At 41.3% G+C, this 23,613-nt stretch overlaps 1 protein-coding gene across 1 annotated transcript in view; it reads left to right on the forward strand.

Annotated features, from left to right (window-relative positions):
* Nucleotides 1-1,776: 1,776 nt before the first annotated feature.
* RP2 (RP2 activator of ARL3 GTPase) overlaps nucleotides 1,777-23,613 on the forward strand; it is a 44,607-nt gene continuing 22,770 nt past the window's right edge. Inside the window, exons 1-2 of the mRNA XM_050775685.1 lie at nucleotides 1,777-2,072; nucleotides 17,802-18,467. Coding sequence (XP_050631642.1) covers nucleotides 1,971-2,072; nucleotides 17,802-18,467 — 768 coding nt within the window. The 5' untranslated portion in view covers nucleotides 1,777-1,970. The remainder of the gene's footprint in view (nucleotides 2,073-17,801; nucleotides 18,468-23,613) is intronic.

The raw sequence follows: 23,613 nt of genomic DNA on the forward strand, positions 1-23,613 counted from the left end.
CGCCTGGCTAATTTTTGTATTTTTAGTAGAGATGGGGTTTCACCATATTGGCCAGGTTGGTTTCGAACTCTTGACCTTGTGATCCGCCTGCCTCGGCCTCCCAAAGTGCTGGGATTACAGGCGTGAGCCACCGTGCCCGGCCCCTAACCTGATTTTTTTTTTTTTTTTTTTTTGAGACAGAGTCTCCCTCTGTCACCCAGGCTGGAGTGCAGCGGCGCCATTTTGACTCACTGCAACCTCCACCTCTGGGTTCAAGCAATTCTCCTGCCTCAGTCTCCCGGAGTAGCTGGGACTACAGGCGCGCGCCACCATGCCCGGCTGATTTTTGTATTTTTGGTAGAGACGGGGTTTCACCAGATGGGGTTTCACCATGTTGGGCAGGATGGTCTCGGTCTCCTGACCTCGTGATCCTACCGCCTTGGCCTCCCAAAGTGCTGGGATTACAGCCGTGAGCCACCACGCCCGGCCCTACATCCCCTTTATGACACACCTTTTAGGCCAGGTGCGGTGGCTCACGCCTGTAATTCCAGCACTTTGGGAGGCCGAGGCGGGCGGATCACCTGAGATCAGAAGTTCAAGACCAGCCTGGACAACATGGTGAAACCCCGTGGCTACTAAAAATACAAAAATTAGCCAGGCGTGGTGGCGGGCGCCTGTAGTTTATCTACTCGGAAGGCTGAGGCAGGAGAATCACTTGAACCAGGGAGGTGGAGGTTGCAGTGAGCCGAGATGGCGCCGCTACACTCCAGCCTGGGCGACAAGAGCAAAAACTCCGTTAAAAAAAAAAAAAAAAAAAGACATACCTTTTTGATCTCAGGAAAGTCACAGTTCAAATAGGGAAACAATACACAATTAACTATTTTACTATGTACTTGTGCAATTTTAGAGTCATATGTGAAAGCCTTAAGAAAACACAGAAGAAGCCTGGGTGCGGTGGCTCCTGCCTGTAATCCCAGCACTTTGAGAGGCTGAGGCAGGATGATCGCTTGGGCCCAGGAGTTCAAGACCAGCCTGGGCGACATAGCAAGACACCATTTCTACGAAAGTAAAAAAAAGAAACAAAAAAACAGGTGGGCATGGTGGTGCTTACTTACAGTTCTAGATACTCAGGAGGGAGGCTGAGGCAGGAGGATCGCTTGAGCCCAGGAAGACAAGGTTGCAAGGTTGCAGTGAGTTATGATTGTGCCACCGCAGCCTGAGTGACATAATGAGACCCTGTGAATGAAAGAAAGAAAGAAAGAAAGAAAGAAAGAAAGAAAGAAAGAGCGAGCGAGCACAGAAGAGGATTGTGAGGTTATGGGGTACAATTCTTGAGGGGGTGACCCTGGCCAGGCGATGAGAGGGCGGTAGGAAGGGTGATGAGGGGAGAAGAGGATTTAGTAATACAAATTTCAGGGTCTTCTTGTGTCAGCGGGAATTTCTGTTCCCTCACAACTTTCCTCACACGATAAACTAATGTTCAACTGGAGACCTCTCCCGCGCCTTGAATTTGCAAATTTATGAATCAGAGGCAAAAAAACCCGAATGCCGAGCTCGGCCTCCCACCAGCTAGAGAGCCCACCAAGTCCCAGGAGGGGCGGGGCCGAGGGCGGGCCGGGTCAGGCTGTGGGCGGGGTTGCCCGTGCTTGCGCCAGAGCCGGCCCGCCCCGCGGCTAGGGGCTGTCGCAGGAGCCAGGCGTGGATTGGTGTGTGAGTACGTAGGCCTCTCTTCATAGGCCGCGCAGGATTGCTCGAGAGACTTTGATTGGCTCAACAGGCGTTGAGCGTTAATTGGTTGCGCTGGGTCGTCAGGGCGACGAAAAAGGGGAAGGGGTGCTGGGCCTGGCGGGCAAACTAAGGCTGCGGACTCTTGGGCGGTTCCGCGGGGCGTAGTCCGGAGAGCTGCGGGGCCGGGGTGCCCAGGGTTCACGCCACACTCTAGGAGGTGCCTGAGCGAGTGAGCTGGCCAGCGAACTCCGCGGGCTGGGACCATGGGCTGCTTCTTCTCCAAGAGACGGAAGGCTGACAAGGAGTCGCGGCCCGAGAACGAGGAGGAGCGGCCAAAGCAGTACAGCTGGGATCAGCGCGAGAAGGTAATGAAAGTCGTGTAGCCGCTGTCTCAGCCTCCCTGAGCCGCACCGCCGGGGTCTCTTACGACCCGGGACCGCTGAGTGGGCCGACCCAACAGCTGCCGCACTGTCTTGAACGCGAATAGCTGAAGTCGGGGTGCACGACTTTTTTGGGGGAGCGGGGGCGTGAAGTACAGCGCTAGAGAGGGCGCCCAGAGGGCTGTGGAGCTCCGGAAGGAGCCTTAGGAGTTTGTTGTCCTGGTAGACAGACTCCCCCGGGAGCTTTCTCTGGCTCCGAACCCTGCCTTGCTCTGACTTCCTGTCGGAGATGATCGATTCGAGAGAGGGAAAGAACCGAGAACGCCCTGAATCTCAAATCACCTCGTTTCACCCACTGGCAGCGTCAAGCGGGGTTTTGTCCAGTCGTCGAGTTACGTGTATGGGACTGATTCTCATCTCTTCCGGGGCTTAATGTTCTGTGGCTCTTTTCTCTTTTGTCTGCCCTCCCCGGCAAATCTCTTTGGTGCCTCATGATATATTTCACTGCTGAATTTTCTCAATTACCAAGTGGACTGTTTAATGTACAGCTTTACTGTCCCTCCTCTTCCAGTTATCCGAAAGAAATAATGAATATCGCATCAGTCTTGGAATGTGTATTAAGACTGTAAGGTGAAAATAAGCGGCATAAACCGGGCAGTATTTTACTGCTGGTTTAAATGAATGAAAACTCCCTTATTTTTATTTTTGTATATAGCCAGAAACCAAAAAACTTTGAAAACCTCCATTAGTCTTACACAAAACACACTCGGTCATACATTTCATAATAGTTCCTCTTTCTACATAGTTCTCTATTTGTGCTTACTGAACTACTTTGATGGACTTATCAATTATTTCTCCCAAACAAAATGAGAGATTTTTCAAATGAGTATTATAAACAGTTAATTCCTTGCTTAAGGCAACATGTCTTTACCCAAGAATACTTTATAATAAGTGTATTAACGTTTTGGAATCACAGACCTTTCTGCGTGATTTCCAAACCCCAGCAGAACGTATTCAGGTAAGCGCTGGTCTCTAAGAGTCAGAGTTAAGAAATTAAAAGCTTTTTTGCAGCTTTTCTTAGCCCCGTCTTTCTGCCCCTACTTCTCATACACACCCTTCTTGGGTCACATGGTACATTTATTCTCTCTTAGTCATACTCGATAGTAGCATTTTATAATGTAGGGGAAGAATGTACTATGTTTTCTATTTCACAAGAAGATTGCACCTGCCATTTAAAGTTATTTGATGGGCGATTTTTAAAAGATAACATTTTCCTCAGCCTTTGGATTTCTAACAATGTTCTCTTAGCTTGAACTGTCTGCCATAGAGAAGGTTGTGTATTTCATTTTTATTTTAGTTTTTTCTTTTGAACTCAGGCTAAATCTAAACGAAATAAAATGCCTTTATGTTTTATTTATAGTAGTCTTGGCTGCCTATGACTCATTGTTTCACAATAAATTGTTTTACAGTTAGCGTTTATTAACATAATATTCAGGTTAGTTGGGATTTCTCATGTTAATCCTTCTTTTAAATAAGTGTGTGTGTCTTGTGGTTTTTTTTCTTCTTTTGCCCATTGGCTAAGTAAATGCATTGAGAAGTACAATATTGGACACCAACGTCTAAGCTTTTTCCTCACAAATGAGTGTGTAGTAAACTTTCAATTATAGAAACTGTTTTGAGCTTACAGAGAACATTTTTTTTTGAGAACACTACTAAGTTCTGTAGTTGCAGAGATGTAAGAGATGTTATTGGATATATAAAATAAGCTCATGCTTCTGAGTGTATAATAAAAGTTAAAATCTTGATCAACTCAGCCAATCAAAATGAGAATTTCTAACCAAATGAGCATTATATTCTGAAAAAAAAAAAAAACAAAACCCTGTTTTAAAATCTTTTGGACTGTTAAAGAGAATTACCAGCTTACATTTTGAGACAATGCAGATACCACATTTCCCAACATAGCTTTATCTTTTTGCATTTTTTTTCTTTTGAAATTACTAAGAATTCTTTCTAAGGTGCCTCATTTATGATAGCTTGTTAAATTTTATACAATTTAAAATATTTTTTTCTAGGGCCAGGCATGGTGACTCATGCCTGTAATCCCAGGACTTTGGGAGGCCGAGGCTGGTGGCTCTCTTGAGCCCAGGAGTTCCAGACCAGCCTGGGCAATATGGCGAAACCTCATTCCTACTAAAAGTACAAAAATTAGTAGGGCATAGTGGCACACACCTGTAGTCCCAGCTACTCAGGAGGCTGAGGTGGGAGGATCACCTGAGCCCGAGACTTAGGGGCTGCAGTGAGCCATGATCAGGCCACTGCCCTCCAGCCTGGGCAACAGAGTGAGACCCTGTTTCCAAAAATAAATAAATAAATAAAATATTTTTTCCTAGTTCCTTGCCTCCCATGAGGTTAATTTGGGCTAGTGTGCAAATGTTCTGTATTAGTCCAATGATACATTTACTGAGCATGGCCTTGCTTGCTCCTAGAAGATTTCAGTTGTACCTTAAAAGGAACAGAATGCAAATACAGCCCAGAGAACATAAATGAGATATGATGCATGCATATTAATAGACATGGTTTATATTAAAAGTTAAGGCTTCTGGAATGTGGTTATGGATTATAGCATATACAGTTTTAAAGTTATATCAGACAATTACCATTCAACTTGTAAGACTTTTACATGTAAAAACAAAATGGGTTGCCTGAAAATTTTCCTTGCAACTTGGCAAAGGGTATTTACATTTTTCCTTAGGTTGTGTAATCATAGTATCTTTTTTAAATTTTTTCTTTTTGAGACAGAGTCTGGCTCTGTCATCGCCCGGGCTGGAATGCAGTGGCACGATCTCAGCTCACTGTAACCTCCGCCTCCTGGGTTCAAGCGATTCTCCAGCCTCAGCCTCCCAAGTAGCTGGAATTACGGGTGCACACCACCACACCTGGCTAATTTTTGTATATTTTTAGTAGAGACAGGGTTTCATCACGTTGGCCAGGCTAGTCTTGAACTCCTGATCTCAGGTGATCCGCCTGCCTCAGCCTCCCAAAGTACTGGGATTATAGGTGTGAGCCACCGCTCCCAGCCCAGAGTATCTTTATTGAAGGGCACCCCTTGGGTTTTGGGGTTTGAGTTGTGTAATTGGGTCAGTCTTAGGGGACTGAAGCTGGGAGAAATTGTCTCAATTAGAAGGAATGTCTGGGGACTAAGCATTGTCATAGCAACTGACATACTGTAGTCAACAGTGTAAGAAGCTCATTTTCTATTGCTGCTGACTTTGAAAAAGAAAAAAAGTTTACAATTCTTACACTGATGTGATGAGAAATATTTTTGGATTGTAAGACTTGTGTTTAAATTATTTCAGAAGGGATGTTTTTATCCTTATCTGTATGCTGCCACCCATAGATAGGCAAATTATTCAGTGTATATGTACTCAAACACCAAGTAAGACTCAAAATTATAAGATTTATCCCTGCCCTGCAAGAGTTTACTGGCTTTCTGGAGTTAAAACAGGAAACATTTAAGTACACATGAGGTGAGGAAGAGTGATACGGAAAAGTAGTTTTCATCTTCCAGTTATTCATGCCCATACTCTTCCTCCTAGATAATAGAAATGAGGATTAACTCTCTAAACAATTATGGCTTAAGTATGAAAATTGCGATTTGAGTAAGGACAGCACATGTTGTGTCTGTTATGTTTCTCTCATACTCAACAGAAATAATACTAAACAAAAATCTTATATCAGAAATTCAAATATCTATTGTGTAACTTTGGGTAAAGCAGCCAACTTGTGCACTTCAGGTTCCTCAGCTATATAGTAGGACAATGCTAAAGATTTCTCTACTGTTTAGTAAGGTAAAGGCCTGTCCTGAAGAAGAGGTTTAGAGAGTAATGGTCACCTCTGAGGAAAGAACTTAAACCAGAGCTTGGGCATGACAGAACTGGTTTTAACATAAGGCAGATCATAATTCCCAGAGTTGGTCATCAGTGGAAGGGGTGGCTTTGTTGAGGACCTGATCTCCATGTTTGTCAAAACTGTTGGACAGTTAGGGTGGTAATCTGTTAGAAAGAAGTGTCTGCACTAAGTAGGAGGAGGCTAGATACTGTTTTTAGCCTTCTTTTAAGTATGAAAAGTATTCTAGTTACCCATTGCTGTGTACCAAACCACCCTAAAACTTAATGGTTTAAAATAATGGCAGATATTTTGTTCACAACTCTTTAATTTGCGTAAGGTTAAGCAGGGTTGACTCTGCTCAATGTGGCATCAACCGTGACAACTTTCAAGATGGCTTGACCACATAGCTGGCTGGCAAGTTGATGCTGGCTTTGGGCTGGGAGCTCAGCTGGGGGCTCTCCACGTATCCCTGGCTTCCTCACAGCGTGATGGCAGGGTTCCAAGGGCAAGCATCCTAAGAGAGACTGGCAGAAGCTGCATGGTTTTTTCTAACTAGCTTCTTAAGTGAATTCTTAAGTCACTTAATTTGACTTAATTTGGATGTGGCAGGAGTAATGCTGAGGCAGTCACAAATGCCCACCCAGTTCCAACAGGAGGTGACCTCTTAATGGGAGGAGTGTCAAAGAATTTGCCAGTAGGTCTTAAATCCTCTACATAAAAGTTGTTTAAAGGATATAACTAGTTCTTTATTAATTTTAAAAATAGCTTTTTAGAGATATAATTCTTATGCCATACAATTCACCCATTTAAAGTATATAATTCATTCTGTCTAACTGTATATATATTGAGATGGAGTCTCGCTCTGTTGCCCAGGCTGGAATGCAGTAGTATGATCTCTGCTCACTGCAACCTCCCCCTCCTGGGTTCAAGAGGCTCCTGCCTCAGCCTCCTAAGTAGCTGGGATTACAGGCGCCCGCCACCACACGCAGCTAGTTTTTGTATTTTTTAGTAGAGATGGGCTTTCACCATGTTGGCCAGGCTGGTCTCGAACTCCTGGCTGCAGGCAATCTGCCCGCCTCGACCTCCCAAAGTGCTGGGATTACAGGCATGAGCCACCGTGCCTGACTGTCTGTGTTTTTGTACTCATTAACCCACCACTCTTCATCTTCTCCTCCTTACTACCCACCACAGCCAACTATTGTTGATAATAATTTATTGTATATTTCAAAATAGCTAGAAGAGAAAATGTGGAATGTTCCCAACACAAAGACATGATAACTGTTTGAGGTAATGGATATCTTAGTTACCCATATTTGATCATTACATTGTTGTATGCTTGTATGAAAATATCACATGTACCCCATAAATGCATACTACTATTATTATATATCCATAAAAATTTAAAATAAATTTAGTTTAAAAATAAAGTATATAATTCAGTATTTTTTAGTAAGTTCACAGGCTTATCACCATGGTCTAATTTTAGAACATTTTCATCCCTGGAAAAAGAAACCCTGTACCCATTAGTAGTCGTTGCCCATTCTCGTCTCCCCCAGCCCCTGGAAACCACAAACTTATTTTCTGTCTCTATAGGTGTTCCTATTTTGGACATTTCACTTCAGTGGAGCCACAATATTTAGCCTTTTGTGACTGGCATCTTTCACTTAGCATGTTTTTGAAGTTTGTCCATATTGTAACATATCAAGACTTTATTCTATTGTATTGATATACCACATTTTATTTATCTATTCATCAGCTGATGGACATTTGGGTTGTTTCTACTTTTTGTCTATTATGGATAATGGTGTTATGAACAGTTGTATACAAGTTTTTGTCTGGACATGTTTTCATTTCTCTTGTGTACACATCTAGGTTTGGAATTGCTGGGTCATATGGTGACTCTATGTTTAACTTTTTTTTTTTTTTTTTTTTTGAGGTGGAGTCTCTCTCTGTTGCCCAGGCTGGAGTGCAGTGGCATGATCTCGGCGCACTGCAAGCTCCGCCTTCCCGGTTCACACCATTCTCCTGCCTCAGCCTCCCCAGCACCTGGGACTACAGGTGCACGCCACCACGCCTGGCTAATTTTTTGTATTTTTAGTAGAGATGGGGTTTCACCATGTTAGCCAGGATGGTCTCGATCTCCTGACCTCGTGATCTGCCCGCCTCGGCCTCCCAAAGTGCTGGGATTACAGGTGTGAGCCACTGTGCCCGGCCTATGTTTAACTTTTTGAGGAACTGCTAAACTGTGTTTTAGAGTGCCTGCACCATTTATATTTCCACCAGCAATGTGTGAGTGTTCAGTTTCTTCACCCATATAAAATTTTGATAAAGGTAAAAAGCATAGAGAGCGAAAAGTATATGGGGCTGAAATTTTAATTTATATTCTGAACCTAACAACACCTCACTGGTAAAGTAATTTAGCTTTTAGCCCTCAGTTTCCTAAGATCCCTTCCAGTTCTCGAATTCTTTGAGCAGGTCATGACGGGAGGTAAGCATTGCTAGAAACATCCAGGCAAATCTGGATGAACAAAGGGAATGTGATAGGATGTAAAAATAGATTCAGATTAGATTAGATGATATGGGGAATCTTTTCAATCCTAAAATTTCATAATTCTATTTTGTTGTTATATATTTCACAACATGGTAAGCTAATATAAATGTAGTACTTCAGTTTCTCGAATCATCAATAGTATATAAGCTCAAGATACTGGGTAGTTTTTGTATTTTTAATAGAGACGGGGTTTCGCCATGTTGGCCAGGCTGGTCTCGAACTCCTGGTCTCATCTGATCCTCCCACCTCCGCCTCCCAAAGTGCTGGGATTAAAAGCAAGAGCCCCTGCACCCAGCCTCAGAATTTTTTAGAGAAGTAGAAGTTTTAAAAATGAAGCATCAAAAAAGAAAAGGAATCAGAAAGCTGAAATAGCAAGGTTGTGGTTAAGATCATTAGATACATAGGATATGAGTTGAATTTTTCATAGCCCCTTTTATTAAAACAATCATTTAAAAATATATTTTTGACCCTGGTACTCTACAAAGCTTAGTACATTTTTCACTTATATAAATTCCAAATAGGCTAAAAGCCTACTGACAATATTGACAGTAGCAATGATGATGTAGGTGTCACTTGGGTTAAGTCACGGGAAAACTCAAACCATAGTGTCACAGAGGCTACCCTTTAGCTTTCATGCCCAGAACACAATTTAATAGCAAAGAGAATGGATCTGTCTTCTGGGAGGTGTGTATATTGACTAAGATCATAAGTTTTATATTATTATTGAGAGAAACAATTTGTCCTGTTCATTTTCTTATTGTGTTTCAAAGTCATTGAGATTAAGAATTTCTATTTCAGCACTATTAGTTCTATAATTATGTGGCACTAATGTTTTCATTTGTGAAATAACCTCTCAGCTACATAGCTATCTAGCCCTGAAGCTGACTTAACAATGTTTAAATTTTAAGTATTTGTTTTAATTGAAGTGTAACTAACATACAGTGAAATTTACCCTTGTTAAGTGTACAGTTCTATGAGTTTTGACAATACAGTTGTGGAGCTATCGCCAATCAAGATATAAAATAGTTCCATTGCCCCCAAAAGTTCTTCCTTTGTATAGTCAGTTTGCTCCTTTGTAGTCAGCCCCACTCCCAGCTCCTGATAAGTTTCCTATCCCTGTAGTTTTGTCTTTTTGAGAATGTCATATACATGGAATCATATAATACATAATCTTTTGAGTTGGGCTTCTTTCACTTAGCAGAATGCATTTGAGATTTATCCATGTTGTTGCATGTATCAGGAGTTCCTTTTTTGAGATGGGGTCTCACTGTGTCACCCAGAATGGAATGCAGTGGCACAATCTCAGCTCACTGCAACCTCAGCCTCTGGGGCTCAAGGGATCCCCCATCTCAGCCTCCCAAGTAGTGGAGACAACAGGCGAGTGCCACCGTACTCAGCTAATTTTTTGTATCTTTTTGGTAGAGATGGGGTTTCAGCATGTTGCCCAGGCTGGTCTTGAACTCCTGAGCTCAGGTGATCCACCTGCCTTGGCCTCCCAATGTGCTGGAATTACAGGCATGAGCCATCATGCCCAGCCAGGGGTTCCTTTTTAATTGCTGAGTAGTATTCCATTGTATGGATATATCACAGTTTGTTTATCCATTCATCAGTTAAAGGACATTTGGGTTGTTTCCAATTTTGGTAATTATGAATAAAGCTATCATAAATATTTGTGTACTGGTTTTTGAGTGAACATAAGTTTTCATTTCACTTGGGTAAATACCCATGAGTGGGATTTCACTTGGGTAAATACCCATGATCATATGGAAATTGTTTACTAAACTTTACAAAAAACTGCCAGGTCAGTGGCTTACACCTCTAATCGCAGCACTTTGGGAGGTAAAGGCAGGAGGATTGCTTGAGGCCAGGAGTTCAAGACCAGCCTGGGCAACATGGTGAGACCCCATCTCTGCAAAATGGATAAACATAGCCAGGCATAGTGGCATATGCCTATAGTCCCAGCTACTTGGGAGGCTGAGACAGGAGGATTGCTTGAGCCCAGGAGTTTGAAGCTGCAGTGAGCTCAGATTGCACCACTGCACTCCAGTGTGGGCCACAGAGCAAGATCCTCTCTCTATTAAAAAAAATTAATTAAAAATTTAAAAAATAAACTGTCAAACTATTTTTCAAAGTGGCTATGCCATTTTGCCTACCAGCAGTATATGAGAGCTACAGTTGCTCCACATCCTCACATCACTTGCTTGATATTGTCAGGTTAATTTGTTTTTAAGAGACAGGGTCTGCTCAGTCTCCCAGGTTGGAGTACAGTGGCATGATCATGGCTCATTGCAGCCTGGACCTCTTGGGCTCCAGCAATCTTCCCACTTCAGCCTCCTAAGTAGCTCGGACTACACTACATGTGTCTGCCACCACACTCAGCTAATATTTTTATTTTTTGTAGAGACAAGGTCTTGCTGTGTTGCTCAAGGTGGTCTGAAACTCCTGGCTTCAAGCGATCTTCCCACCTTGCCCTCCCAAAGTGCTAGCATTATAGCTGTGAGCTACTGCACCTTTCCTAGCTTTAAAAAAAAAAAGTTTAGCCATTCTTATATGTGTGTAGTGATGTTTCATTGTAGTTTAACTTGCATTTCCCTAATGACTTGTATTTCCCTAAATGTTGAGCATTTTTCATGTACTTATTTGCCATCCATATATCTCTGGTAAAGTGTTTATTCAAATCATTTGCCCATTTTTTTTATTGGGTTATTTGTTTTCTTATTATTGAGTTTTTCAGAGCTCTTTATATATCCTGGATACAAGTCCCGTGTTATATGTATGTTTTGCAAATACTTTTTTCCCAGTTAATAACTTGTCTTCTCTTAAGAGTGTCTTTTGAAGAGCAAACATTTTCAATTTGGGTAAAAGTTCAATTTCCACTCACTTTTTCTTTTGTGGATTGTGTTTTTGTTTTCACATCTAGGAATTTTTTTTCTTTTTCTGAGACAGTCGTGCTTTGTCGCCAGGCTGGAGTACAGTGGCGTGATCTCGGCTCACTGCACTATCTATATATACACATATGTATGTATATATACACACACATACATATATGTATATACATGCATACATATATGTATGTATGTGTATATACACACACGTACATATATGTATGTACATGTACATACATATATGTATATACATATATGTACGTGTGTGTATATATACACATATATATACACATATATACATATGTACACATATACACATATGTATATACGTATATATGTGTATATACACACATAGTGTGATCTATATAGAGATATATATGTAAAGAGAGATATGCCTGTTTATGAACTCTCTATGCATTGATTTGTGCATCTAGTAAGCAATTGTTTTTGTCTGAATATGGTTGAATATGAAGAAGCCGCCAAGAGAATGTATTTAGGAGCCAGAATGTCTATGCCTGAGACTAAGATCAAGCACTGACTCACAGTGTGTCCTTGGACAAATTATGTAGTCTCCGTGTGCCTCAGTTTTCTTAAGTATAAAACAGGGATAATTATAATACACAGCCCTTATAGGGGTTTTTATGGATTGAGTGAATGATTATAGAGCACTTAGTATGGTGCCTGGTACATTATAGTGCTTCTTATACTCCTGAATCTTTTTACTTCTATTGGGACTGGATTTTCATTGGAATTAACAAATCCCATTATTTTATCTCACATTATCATTATGGGAATTTAACTGTGGAGATGAATTTTAATGAAAAATTTGTATTGCTTCTTAGATAATAAGATGTTCATTTTTGTTTTCTGTTGGGAAAATAATGCTTAACTTGGTTTAATAGATGTAGGACATTAAATTGATATCAGATGAATTACAACTCTTGAAATTTTTCTTTGATTTTTTTTTTTTTTTTTTTTTTTTTTTTTTTTGAGACAGAATTTGGCTCTTGTCTTCCAGGCTGGAGTGCAGTGGTGCGATCTCAGCTCACTGCAACCTCCGCCTCCTGGGTTCAAGTGATTCTCCTGCCTCAGCCTCCCAAGTAGCTGGGATTACAGGCGCCCACCACCACGCCCAGCTAATTTTTGTATTTTTAGTAGAGACGGGGTTTCACCATGTTGGCCAGGCTGGTCTCGAACTCCTGACCTCAGGCAATCCACCCACCTCGGCCTCTCAAAGTGCTGGGATTACAGGCGTGAGCCACCATGCCTGACCACTTTCCTTGATTTTTTAAAGCATATTCGTAACCTTTTAAGGATTGTAGTAAGAAATATGGTCTAGGCCACGCATGGTGGCGCACGCCTGTAATTCCAGCACTTTGGGAGGCTGAGGTAGGCGGATCGCTTGAGTCCAGGAGTTCGAGACCAGCCTGGACAACATGGCGAAACCCCATCTCTACAGAAAATACAAAAATAAGTTATGCGTGGTGGTGTGCACTTGTAGTCCCCACTACTCAGGAGACTGAGGCAGGGAGAATTGCTTGAACGGTGGAGGTCGAGGCTGCAGTGAGCTGTGAGTGGGCCACTGCACTCCAACCTGGGCGACAGAGTGAGACCCTATGTCAGAAAAAAAAATACAGTCTAAACTAAACTCACTTCATAAATGGCTCTTAGGAAAAAAAAATTTAAAACATGACCTTTCCGTGTTTGTGATTGTAGACACTTTATTTCAGAACTAGTAACCTGCAAAATTACGATGGATTTCAGTTTCAGTTGTTTATTATTACTTTTTTTTTTTTTAAGTGTCAGGGTCTTGCTTTGTCACCCAGGCTGGAGTGCAGTGGCACGATCATGGCTCACTGCAGCTTTGAACTCCTGGGCACAAGCAGTCCTCCTGCCTCAGCCTTCTGAGTAGCTAGGACTACAGGTGCACACCACCATGCCCAGCTAAGGGTTTTTTTTTCCTCTTCCACCAACTCACTTCAAATAATCTGCTAAGTTTTAAAAAACTTTTTTAGAGCTGGGGGTTGTCACTGTGTTGCCCAGGCCAGTCTCAAACTCCTGGCCTCACTAGGCCACTGGCCCACTCTCAAGTAGCTGGGATTACAGATGTGAGCCACTGTGTCTAGCTTTGTTTTGAAAAACTTTCAGGAATTGTTGAGAAAGTACAGCAACATAAATCTTAAATTTCTCCTTGGAAGGCTGTGCTGACAATCCAAATAATTTTATACTACAGAACTATTTAGCTATAAAATCTTTAGCTATCAGATTAATTTCTCCCTATGAGCTAAGAAAACTGGAGTGTCCAGAGAAAATACTTAGGATAGTAAATTACATTTAACTCCTCAGCATTGGCAGCTGTTATGGACTGAATGTTTGTCAAATTCATATCTTGAAGCCCTGCCCCCCTACACATGGCTGTATTTGGAGATGGGACCTCTAAGGAAGTAATTAAGGTTAAGTGAGGTCATAAAGGTAGAGTGCTGATCTGATAGGATTAGTGTCCTTATAAGAAGATTCAGTTAGCTTACACTTGCTCCCTCCCTCTCCTTCACACAGAGGACAGGTCTGGTGATGACATAGCAAGAGGATGGCTTTTGCAGTCTGAGCAGACTAAAACAGGATGCCATAACAAAATACCACAGACTGGTGGCTTAAATAACAGAAGTTTATTTCTCACAGCTCTGGTGCCTGGAAAGTCCAAGATCAAGGTGCCAGCAGATTCAGTGTCTGGTGAGGGCTCTCTTCCTGGCTTACAGACAGCTGCCTTCTTGCTATGTCCTCACATGGCCTTTCCTCTGTGATTCATCCTTCTGCCTTACCTCCTACAGCCATTGAATTATCAGTCTGCTGATTCTCTTTCCTCAGTATTTCTCAAATTCATCCCATCATCTTCTTCCCTACTAACTACAGCTCTGGTTCCAGCCCTTTCTGTATGACTACAATAGTCTCTCAGATCAATCCATGTTCCACATGTCCTTATCTCATCAGAGTAATTATCCTGACATGTAAATTTTGCTTATTTAAATCTTTCTCTGGTTCCCTCTTGTCTGTGGATAACGTCTAAGCTTTATAATCCGGTTTCTGCCTACCTCTGTAGCTTCATCTACTAGCATTCTGATAGCATGTGTAACACCAAACTACTTTCAGTTTTCCTCCCACTCCCTGAAGAATTTTACTTTGTTCCTTCTGTTACTTTTACCTGGCATGGGAAGGGAGGGTCCTTTATTCCTACCCCTTTTACCTGATGAGCTCTAGCTTATCCATTCTCACGTTTTGCAGAACTTCTTCCCCACTTCTCTTCCCCGCCCCAGAGGTCCCTTCTCTGTCCCCTCCAGAATATTCTCAGCATCTCTCATTACATGGTCAAGTTGTTTTTAGTTTAGTTTAGGTGAATGTTTACTTCTTTTATGGAAAGAGCTGGTCATATTCATTTTAGTGCCTAAAACAATGTCTGGCTCATACTGGGTATTCAAATATTTGTAGAGTGACTGAACATCCAGAAAGTTAAGGTAACATTTTCAAGATCAGGTTGATTATAGGGGACAAAATTGGGACTGGAAAACGAGTACCTCTTTTATTGCCTCATACTGCAGACCAGTACTCCTCCTAGTACAGCATGTAAAACTGGCTAAGTACAATACCTATTGTGCAATTACTAAGTCAATTTAAGCTCGTTTGCTAATTATTAAGATGATTAAATTTTGCTTTGTAAATCAAATTTTTACATATTGTATATATGGGAGCCTATGGGGTGCATGAATAGTTTTGCATGAAATTTATATAGTCACAAACAGTTATAACAGTTGAAGTAGATAAGAAAGTCACATGGAATAAACAAAAATAGGCTTTTAGTGACCATATTTTGATAGGTCAGTTAAAATTTAAAAATTAATGTGACATTTTCCAGGCATACTGTTTAAAAGATTATATGGGCTGGGCTCGGTGGCTCACGCCTGTAATCCCAGCACTTTGGGAGGCTGAGGCGGGCAGATGACCCAAGGTCAGGAATTTAAGACCAGACCAGCTAACATGGTGAAACCCCATCTCTACTAAAAATACAAAATTAGCTGGTCATGGTCGCGCACGCCTGTAATCCCAGCTACTTGGGAGGCTGAGGCAGCAGAATCGCTTGAATCGCTTGAATTCAGTTAGCTTGCACTTGCTAACTGAATTAAGGAGGTGGAGGTTGCAGTGAGCCAAGATCGCGCCATTGTACTCCAGCCTGGGTGACAAGAGTGAAACTCCATCTCAAAAAAAAAGAAAGAAAGAAAGAAAAAGGCCGGGCACGGTGGCTCACGCCTGTAATCCCAGCACTTTGGGAGGCGGAGGCAGGTGGATCACGAGGTCAGGAGATCGAGACCATCCTGGCTAACATGGTGAAACCCCATCTCTACTAAAAATACAAAAACAGGGGCCAGGCGCAGTGGCTCACGCCTGTAATCCTAGCATTTTGGGAGGCTGAGGCGGGCGGATCTCGAGGTCAGGAGATTGAGAGCATCCTGGCTAACATGGTGAAACCCGGTCTCTACTAAAAAATACAAAAAATGAGCCGGGCGTGGTGGCGGGTGCCTGTAGTCCCAGCTACTCGGGAGACTGAGACAGGAGAGAGCCGAGTTCGTGCCACTGTACTCCAGCCTGGGCAACAGGGTGAGACTACGTCTCAGACAGAAAAAAATATATATAAAAACAAAATTAGCCGGGCATGGTGGCAGGCGCCTGTGGTCCCAGCTACTCAGGAGGCTGAGGCTGGAGAATGGCGTGAACCCGGGAGGTGGAGCTTGCGGTGAGCCAAGATTGCGCCATTGCATTCCAGCCTGGGCGACAGAGCGAGACTCTGTCTCAAAAAAATAAAATAAATAAATAAAAATAAAAATGAAGGAAGGAAGGAAAGAAAGAATGAAAGAAAAGATTGAGGCCGGGCGCGGTGGCTCAAGCCTGTAATCCCAGCACTTTGGGAGGCCGAGGCGGGTGGATCACGAGGTCAGGAGATCGAGACTATCCTGGCTAACATGGTGAAACCCCGTCTCTACTAAAAATACAAAAAACTAGCCGGGCGTGGTGGCGGGCGCCTGTAGTCTCAGCTACTTGGGAGGCTGAGGCGGGAGAATGGCGTGAACCCGGGAGGCGGAGCCTGCAGTGAGCCAAGATCACGCCACTGCACTCCAGCCTGGGAGACACAGCGAGACTCCGTCTCAAAAAAAAAAAAAAAAAAGAAAGAAAGAAAAGATTGAGCTATAGTTTGGAAGATCTAAGGATAGAAATGGCCAAATTTGAAAAATTGCATTGTAGCTTAATAAATGCTTGAATCAAATTTGCTTGCATTTACATATTGTGATTCTTGTGCCTTCAGGTTCTTCTGTTTTCTATAGCATATTGCAGAAATCAGTTGGGGTTTAGAAACTGAGACCCATACACTGATTTGAAAAAGGATAGAGAAATATATTTCAGTCTGGGTACATTCCCATTTTCAGAATTTTATTTTATTATTATTATTTTTTTTTTTTTTTTTTTTGAGAGAGAAAGTCTCACTCTGTCCCCCAGGCTGGAGTGCAGTGGTGCGATCTCGGCTCACTGCAGCCTCCACCTCCAAGGCTCAAGCTATTCTTCTGCCTCAGCCTCCCGAGTAGCTGGGATTACAGACGTGTGCCACCACGCCTGGGTAATTTTTTTATTTTTAATAGAGACGGGGTTTCGCCATGTTGGCCAGGCTGGTCTCGAACTCCTGGTCTCATCTGATCCTCCCACCTCCGCCTCCCAAAGTGCTGGGATTAAAAGCAAGAGCCACTGCACCCAGCCTCAGAATTTTTTAGAGAAGTAGAAGTTTTAAAAATGAAGCATCAAAAAAGAAAAGGTATCAGAAAGCTGAAATAGCAAGGTTGTGGTTAAGATCATTAGATACATAGGATATGAGTTGAATTTTTCATAGTCCCTTTTATTAAAACAATCATTTAAAAATATATTTTTGACCCTGGTACTCTACAAAGCTTAGTACATTTTTCACTTATATAAATTCCAAATAGGCTAAAAGCCTACTGACAATATTGACAGTAGCAATGATGATGTAGGTGTCACTTGGGTTAAGTCACGGGAAAACTCAAACCATAGTGTCACAGAGGCTACCCTTTAGCTTTCATGCCCAGAACACAATTTAATAGCAAAGAGAATGGATCTGTCTTCTGGGAGGTGTGTATATTGACTAAGATCATAAGTTTTATATTATTATTAAGAGAAACAATTTGTCCTGTTCATTTCCTTATTGTGTTTCAAAGTCATTGAGATTAAGAATTTCTATTTCAGCACTAAGAACTGTGCCTGGCAGCCAATAGGCATTTAGTTGATATTTGTTGAATAATGTTAATAATACTCAAGGTCTGTGTTTTGTTCCTGCAGGTTGATCCAAAAGACTACATGTTCAGTGGACTGAAGGATGAAACAGTAGGTCGCTTACCTGGGACAGTAGCAGGACAACAGTTTCTCATTCAAGACTGTGAGAACTGTAACATCTATATTTTTGATCACTCTGCTACAATTACCATTGATGACTGTACTAACTGCATAATTTTTCTGGGACCCGTGAAAGGCAGCGTGTTTTTCCGGAATTGCAGAGATTGCAAGTGCACATTAGCCTGCCAACAATTTCGTGTGCGAGATTGTAGAAAGCTGGAAGTCTTTTTGTGTTGTGCCACTCAACCCATCATTGAGTCTTCCTCAAATATCAAATTTGGCTGTTTTCAATGGTACTATCCTGAATTAGCTTTCCAGTTCAAAGATGCAGGGCTAAGTATCTTCAACAATACATGGAGTAACATTCATGACTTTACACCTGTGTCAGGAGAACTCAACTGGAGCCTTCTTCCAGAAGATGCTGTGGTTCAGGACTATGTTCCTATACCTACTACTGAAGAGCTCAAAGCTGTTCGTGTTTCCACAGAAGCCAATAGAAGCATTGTTCCAATATCCCGGGGTCAGAGACAGAAGAGCAGCGATGAATCATGCTTAGTGGTTTTATTTGCTGGTGATTATACTATTGCAAATGCCAGGAAGCTAATTGATGAGGTAAGGACAAAGAGAAGAGAAATAGTCATACACCTAGATTTAAAAATGGACCACTATGGAGTACTTCCATTCTTTTCAAATTGGCTATTGGAAATACAGGCAACCCTCAAGTTATAATCCTTTGCCACCACCCCCTCCCCCAATAGATTCGTCTGTAAGTAGATTGCTGGGGCCTCAAAATACTTTCTCAAAGAAACTTTAAAAATATATATATAATTCAATTCAGTAAGCATTAAGCATTTGTTTGTAAGTAGACTGCTTGGGCCTCAAAATACTTTCCCAAAGAAACTTTAAAAAAAAAAATTCAATTCAGTAAGCATTAAGCACCTATTATGTGCTAGTTACTGTTATATTTCACTGATGATAGGATGTCTATTTGTTTTCCATGGTTTTGCTTATCTGGAATGCATCTTATAATTGATAGCAACTCAGAAATGATGAACTACAGTATATGCTGGAGATGAAGATACATAGACAAAATTCTCTGCCCTTAAAGAGTTTTCATTATACTAGATGATTTCCAGAGAAGCTCACAAAAGTAGTACTGCTTAGTAAAGCATGACATTTTATAATTATTTAGTGGGGAAATTTCTTTGGAGTTCTAATTGGTTAGGGGGTAAGAAAATGCAATTTGTGTGTGTGTGTGTGTGTGTGTGTGAGAGAGAGAGAGAGAGAGAGAGAGAGACGGGGTCTCGCTCTGTCACCAGGCTGGAGTGCAGTGGTGCGATCTCGGCTCACTGCAACCTCTGCCTCCCGAGTTCAAGCAGTTCTCCTGCCTCAGCCTCCCAAGTAGCTGGGACTACAGGTGTGCACCACCACGCCCAGCTAATTTTTTTTGTATTGTTAGTAGAGACAGGGTTTCACCATGTTGGCCAGGATGATCTCGATTTCTTGACCTCGTGATCTGCCTGCCTCAGCCTCCCAAAGTGCTAGGATTACAGGCATGAGCCACCACGCCCAGCCAAAAATACATTTAGGAATACAACTTTTGGACCCTGTTGTGACTGTGACAGCAACCTCCACATTATGTTCCTTATTTTCCTTTATTGCCATAGAAGGGAGCTTGATGCAGAAGAGTGAGATGGAAGCTAGGTTGGCAAAACTCATAGGCTTATGAACAGTGGGTCTTGGTGAGCTCATGAGTAGAGAAGGGTTTTTGGGGTTGCAGCTTCTGCTTGAAAAATAATTGGAGATACAGAGGTTAGGGGCTCCAGAAGCAGCAGTTCCTTAGTTGATGGGTGCTCCAGTGGGAAGACAGCAGTAGGATGTATTGATTATGCATTAATCAGGTACCTTCAGGAGGAATCTGTTTGAATTTAAAAACCAAACTGACATAAATGGAGAAGTGAATGGAAAACTCAAGTCTCTTTTTTTTTTTTAAGACAGAGTCTCACTTTGTCTCCCAGACTGGAGTATAGTGGCGCCATATCAGCTCACTGCAACCTCTGCCTCCTGGGTTTAAGCGATTCTCCTGCCTCAGCCTTCCGAGTAGCTGGGATTACAGATGCCCGCCACCATGCCTGCTAATTTTTGTATTTTTAGTAGAGACAGGGTTTTGCCATGTTGGTTAGGCTGGTCTCTAATTCCTGACCTCAAGCAATCTACTCACCTCGGCCTCCCAAAGTGCTGGGATTATAGGTGAGAGCCACCATGCTTGGCTGGAAAACTCATCAAGTCTCTTTTTGAGTGGATTTTTTTTAAAGTTGGAACATATCAAAAGGAATGATTTTAGGAAAATATTAAAAATGAATACCTCTCAATAGCTATACATTCCACAATGTAGAAAACCCATGTAGAAATGTCTGAAATCTACAAAGTATATCTGAGGTATAGTTTTTAAACCAACAGAAGTCAAAGTATAATTTTAAAACTTCTAGATTTTCTTTTTTGCTTATGCCTATGTGATAAAAACATTCTATGAATCTGGTAAGATATAGAAAAATGTGCTTCTGGCTTTTGAGCTATCTGATCACATGTTAATCCAATATCTGAGAGGTAAATGCTTTCATTATGCTGTATGGTGATTTTTTTTTAAAAAAACTACATACAATTTTCAAAATATGTAATTATTTAGGTTAAACTCCTTTTTCGTAGGTAATGAGGAGTGGACATAAAGAATATTTAGCATGCTTAAAGAGAAAAGCCATCAAAACAGTGTTTCTTCATGAGTCATCAAATGTTCTTAACCTTTTAACCTTTGGTATCTGGTATGTGAAATGGGAGTGTTGTGTGCCCTTGAAAAGAATATGACCAGGAAGAATGATGTTCTTTAGATATCCCCTGGAATACAATATAAACAATAATCCCACAGCGATAATAATAACTAACACTTACATAGTGTTTACTATATGCCAGGCACTATGGAAAGGAATTTAAATGAATTAACTCAATACTCAAAACAACTCTATGAAATAAGTGCTATTATTCCCCATTTTACAGATATGAAAAATAGACCAAAAGAGGGTAAATACCTTGCAAAAGATCATTCAGCTGGTAAACAGCAGAGCCATGATTCCAGTCCAGGCAGTCTAGCTGTGTAGGCCACACCTTAACCCTTAAACATGATGCTGTTATGCTGCCTCAGTGGTAAAGGCAAGTTGCTGAATGCCTGGTGGAGCAGGAATGTGACTGAAAGCATGTGGACTCTAGGGCCTTCCAGTCTAGGGACTATTTGGCTATAGTTATCCTATCTTATTTTGAAAGTACAGAATTAAGGAATGAAGAGAACAAACAAAAAATAAAATACCAAGTACATGTGAAGAGGGTATCAAAACATGCTGAAAGACAAAAGACTTACATATTATATTGAGAGATTACATTTTTAAAAAATGAAATGAGTTCACAGGGAAATATGTATAGAAGCTAGTGAATCTTGAGATGAAAAAAATAAAACTTGAGTCTTTCTCATGTCATAACACAAGTGTCTTAGGACAGCTTAGACTGAAACTATGATTGCTAACTCTATATTTGTTAAACCCCAGGAGGATCACAGAATTTTGTTTCACATTGTTTTAATGCATTAAATGCTTTTTTTTTTGCAATAGGAAGTATACAATTTGAGAGAGGGTAGGAAGTCTAAAAAGGCTGGGTAAAGCAGAAAGTACACTCCATAGGAAGCCAAGAGAAGTTACTAGACTTTGGTTTTCTCACGTAAAAATCAGATTCCAGCCAGGCGTGGTGGCTCTCGCCTGTAATCCCAGCACTTTGGGAGGCCGAGGCGGGTGGATCATGAGATCAGGAGTTCAAGACCAGCCTGGCCAAGATGGCGAAACCCCGTCTCTACTAAAAATACAAAAATTATCCAGGCGTGGTGGTGGACACTTGTAATCCCAGCTACTCGGGAGGCTGTGGCAGGGAATTGCTTGAACCCACGAGGCAGAGGTTGCAGTAAGCCAAGATCACACCACTGCACTCCAGCCTGGGCGAGAGAGCAAGACTCTGTCTCAAAAACAAACAAACAATAAAAATCACATTCCTCGACTTTTCTTACCTACATCACAGATATGTACAGGATAAAGTAGAATAAAATAGTTTGAATTGTTTGGGAGTATTTCATCATCTGAAATTGAAGTTGGGTAGTTACCACTATTTTTAAGTCTTTAAAAGTAGAAGAATTTTCATGAAAAGGAGTCTCTCCAAATATCTGTGGGGAAATATTAAAGTATAGTTTATTATTTAGGTAACATTATTTTGAAGTAATCATCATAATCATATCAGTTTGTGTTTATAAAATGAGATATGATAAGCACTCTAGAAAATAAGAGAGGTAGAATTGTTTCTGATATTTTTATTTTACAGTCATCTGGCAGTGATGTCCATGTAATTCTCTACAATTTTTAAATGTATGTTTCTTTTTTTGGAGGCAGCATTGAATGAGGGTATTTCAAGATTCTGAAATAGGATTTGAGTTTGATAAAATTTGATGGAATGGTATGGAATAATGTAGCCATAGGATGAAATACTATTAGCCATTAAAACTGATTTTATGTAGAAAATGTCACAATCAAGTAAGTGAAAATCTGTAGAATATTATGTAAGTAACTGATTCTTTTAAGTAGGTAAATCTGGAAAGTTATAGATACTTAAATGTTAACAGTCGTTTTATTAAGAGTTTTTTTTTTGGCCGGGCGCGGTGGCTCACGCCTGTAATCCCAGCACTTTGGGAGGCCGAGACGGGCGGATCACGAGGTCAGGAGATCGAGACCATCCTGGCTAACACGGTGAAACCCCGTCTCTACTAAAAAAATACAAAAAACTAGCCGGGCGAGGTGGCGGGCGCCTGTAGTCCCAGCTACTCGGGAGGCTGAGGCAGGAGAATGGCGTGAACCCGGGAGGCGGAGCTTGCAGTGAGCTGAGATCCGGCCACCGCACTCCAGCCTGGGTGACAGAGCGAGACTCCGTCTCAAAAAAAAAAAAAAAAAGAGTTTTTTTTTTTTTTTTTTTTTGTAGTTCTGTGGATTTAACAATGAGCATATATTATTTCTGTAATGGGAGAAAAAGAAAACTGGGAGGGTATGCCTGTATGGCAGTAGCATCTTTTAGTTGTAGCACCCTGGTTGATATTTCTTCATTTCTATTTTTTATTTTTCAAATGTTCTGTGTTGAGAATATATGTTACTTTTAATTATTAAAAACCTAACAAGCTTTGCTAAAAATTAAGTGGTTGGAATAACTACTTTTTTTTTTTTAGAGACAAGGTTTTGCTCTGTTGTCCAGGCTGGAGTGCAGTGGTGAGATCATAGCTCAGTGTAGCCTCTAACTCCTGGGCTTAAGGGATCCTCCCACCTCAGCCTCCTGAGTAGCTAGGACTACCGGCACACACCACCACACCTGGCTAATTTTTAAAAATTTTTTATAAAGATGGGGTCTTGCTGTGTTTCCCAGGCTGGTCTCAAACTCCTAGTCTCAAGCAATCCTCCCAACTTGGCCTCTCAGAGTGCTCGGAATGCAGGTGTGAGCCATGATGCTGGGCTGACTTTGCATTTTTAAAAACTACTTTCATAATTACTTTAAAAATTAATATGTCCTCATTGTGGAGAATTATAGAAATAAGAAAGAGTAAAATAAGTTTAAAATCAATACATAATTGTGCCATACCTTGAATAATCTTTTTAGGAATAATTTTTAAATTTATTTAGTCTGTAAT

Source organism: Macaca thibetana, chromosome X (assembly GCF_024542745.1).
Source record: "Macaca thibetana thibetana isolate TM-01 chromosome X, ASM2454274v1, whole genome shotgun sequence".
In the NCBI taxonomy this organism is placed as follows: Eukaryota; Metazoa; Chordata; class Mammalia; order Primates; family Cercopithecidae; genus Macaca; species Macaca thibetana.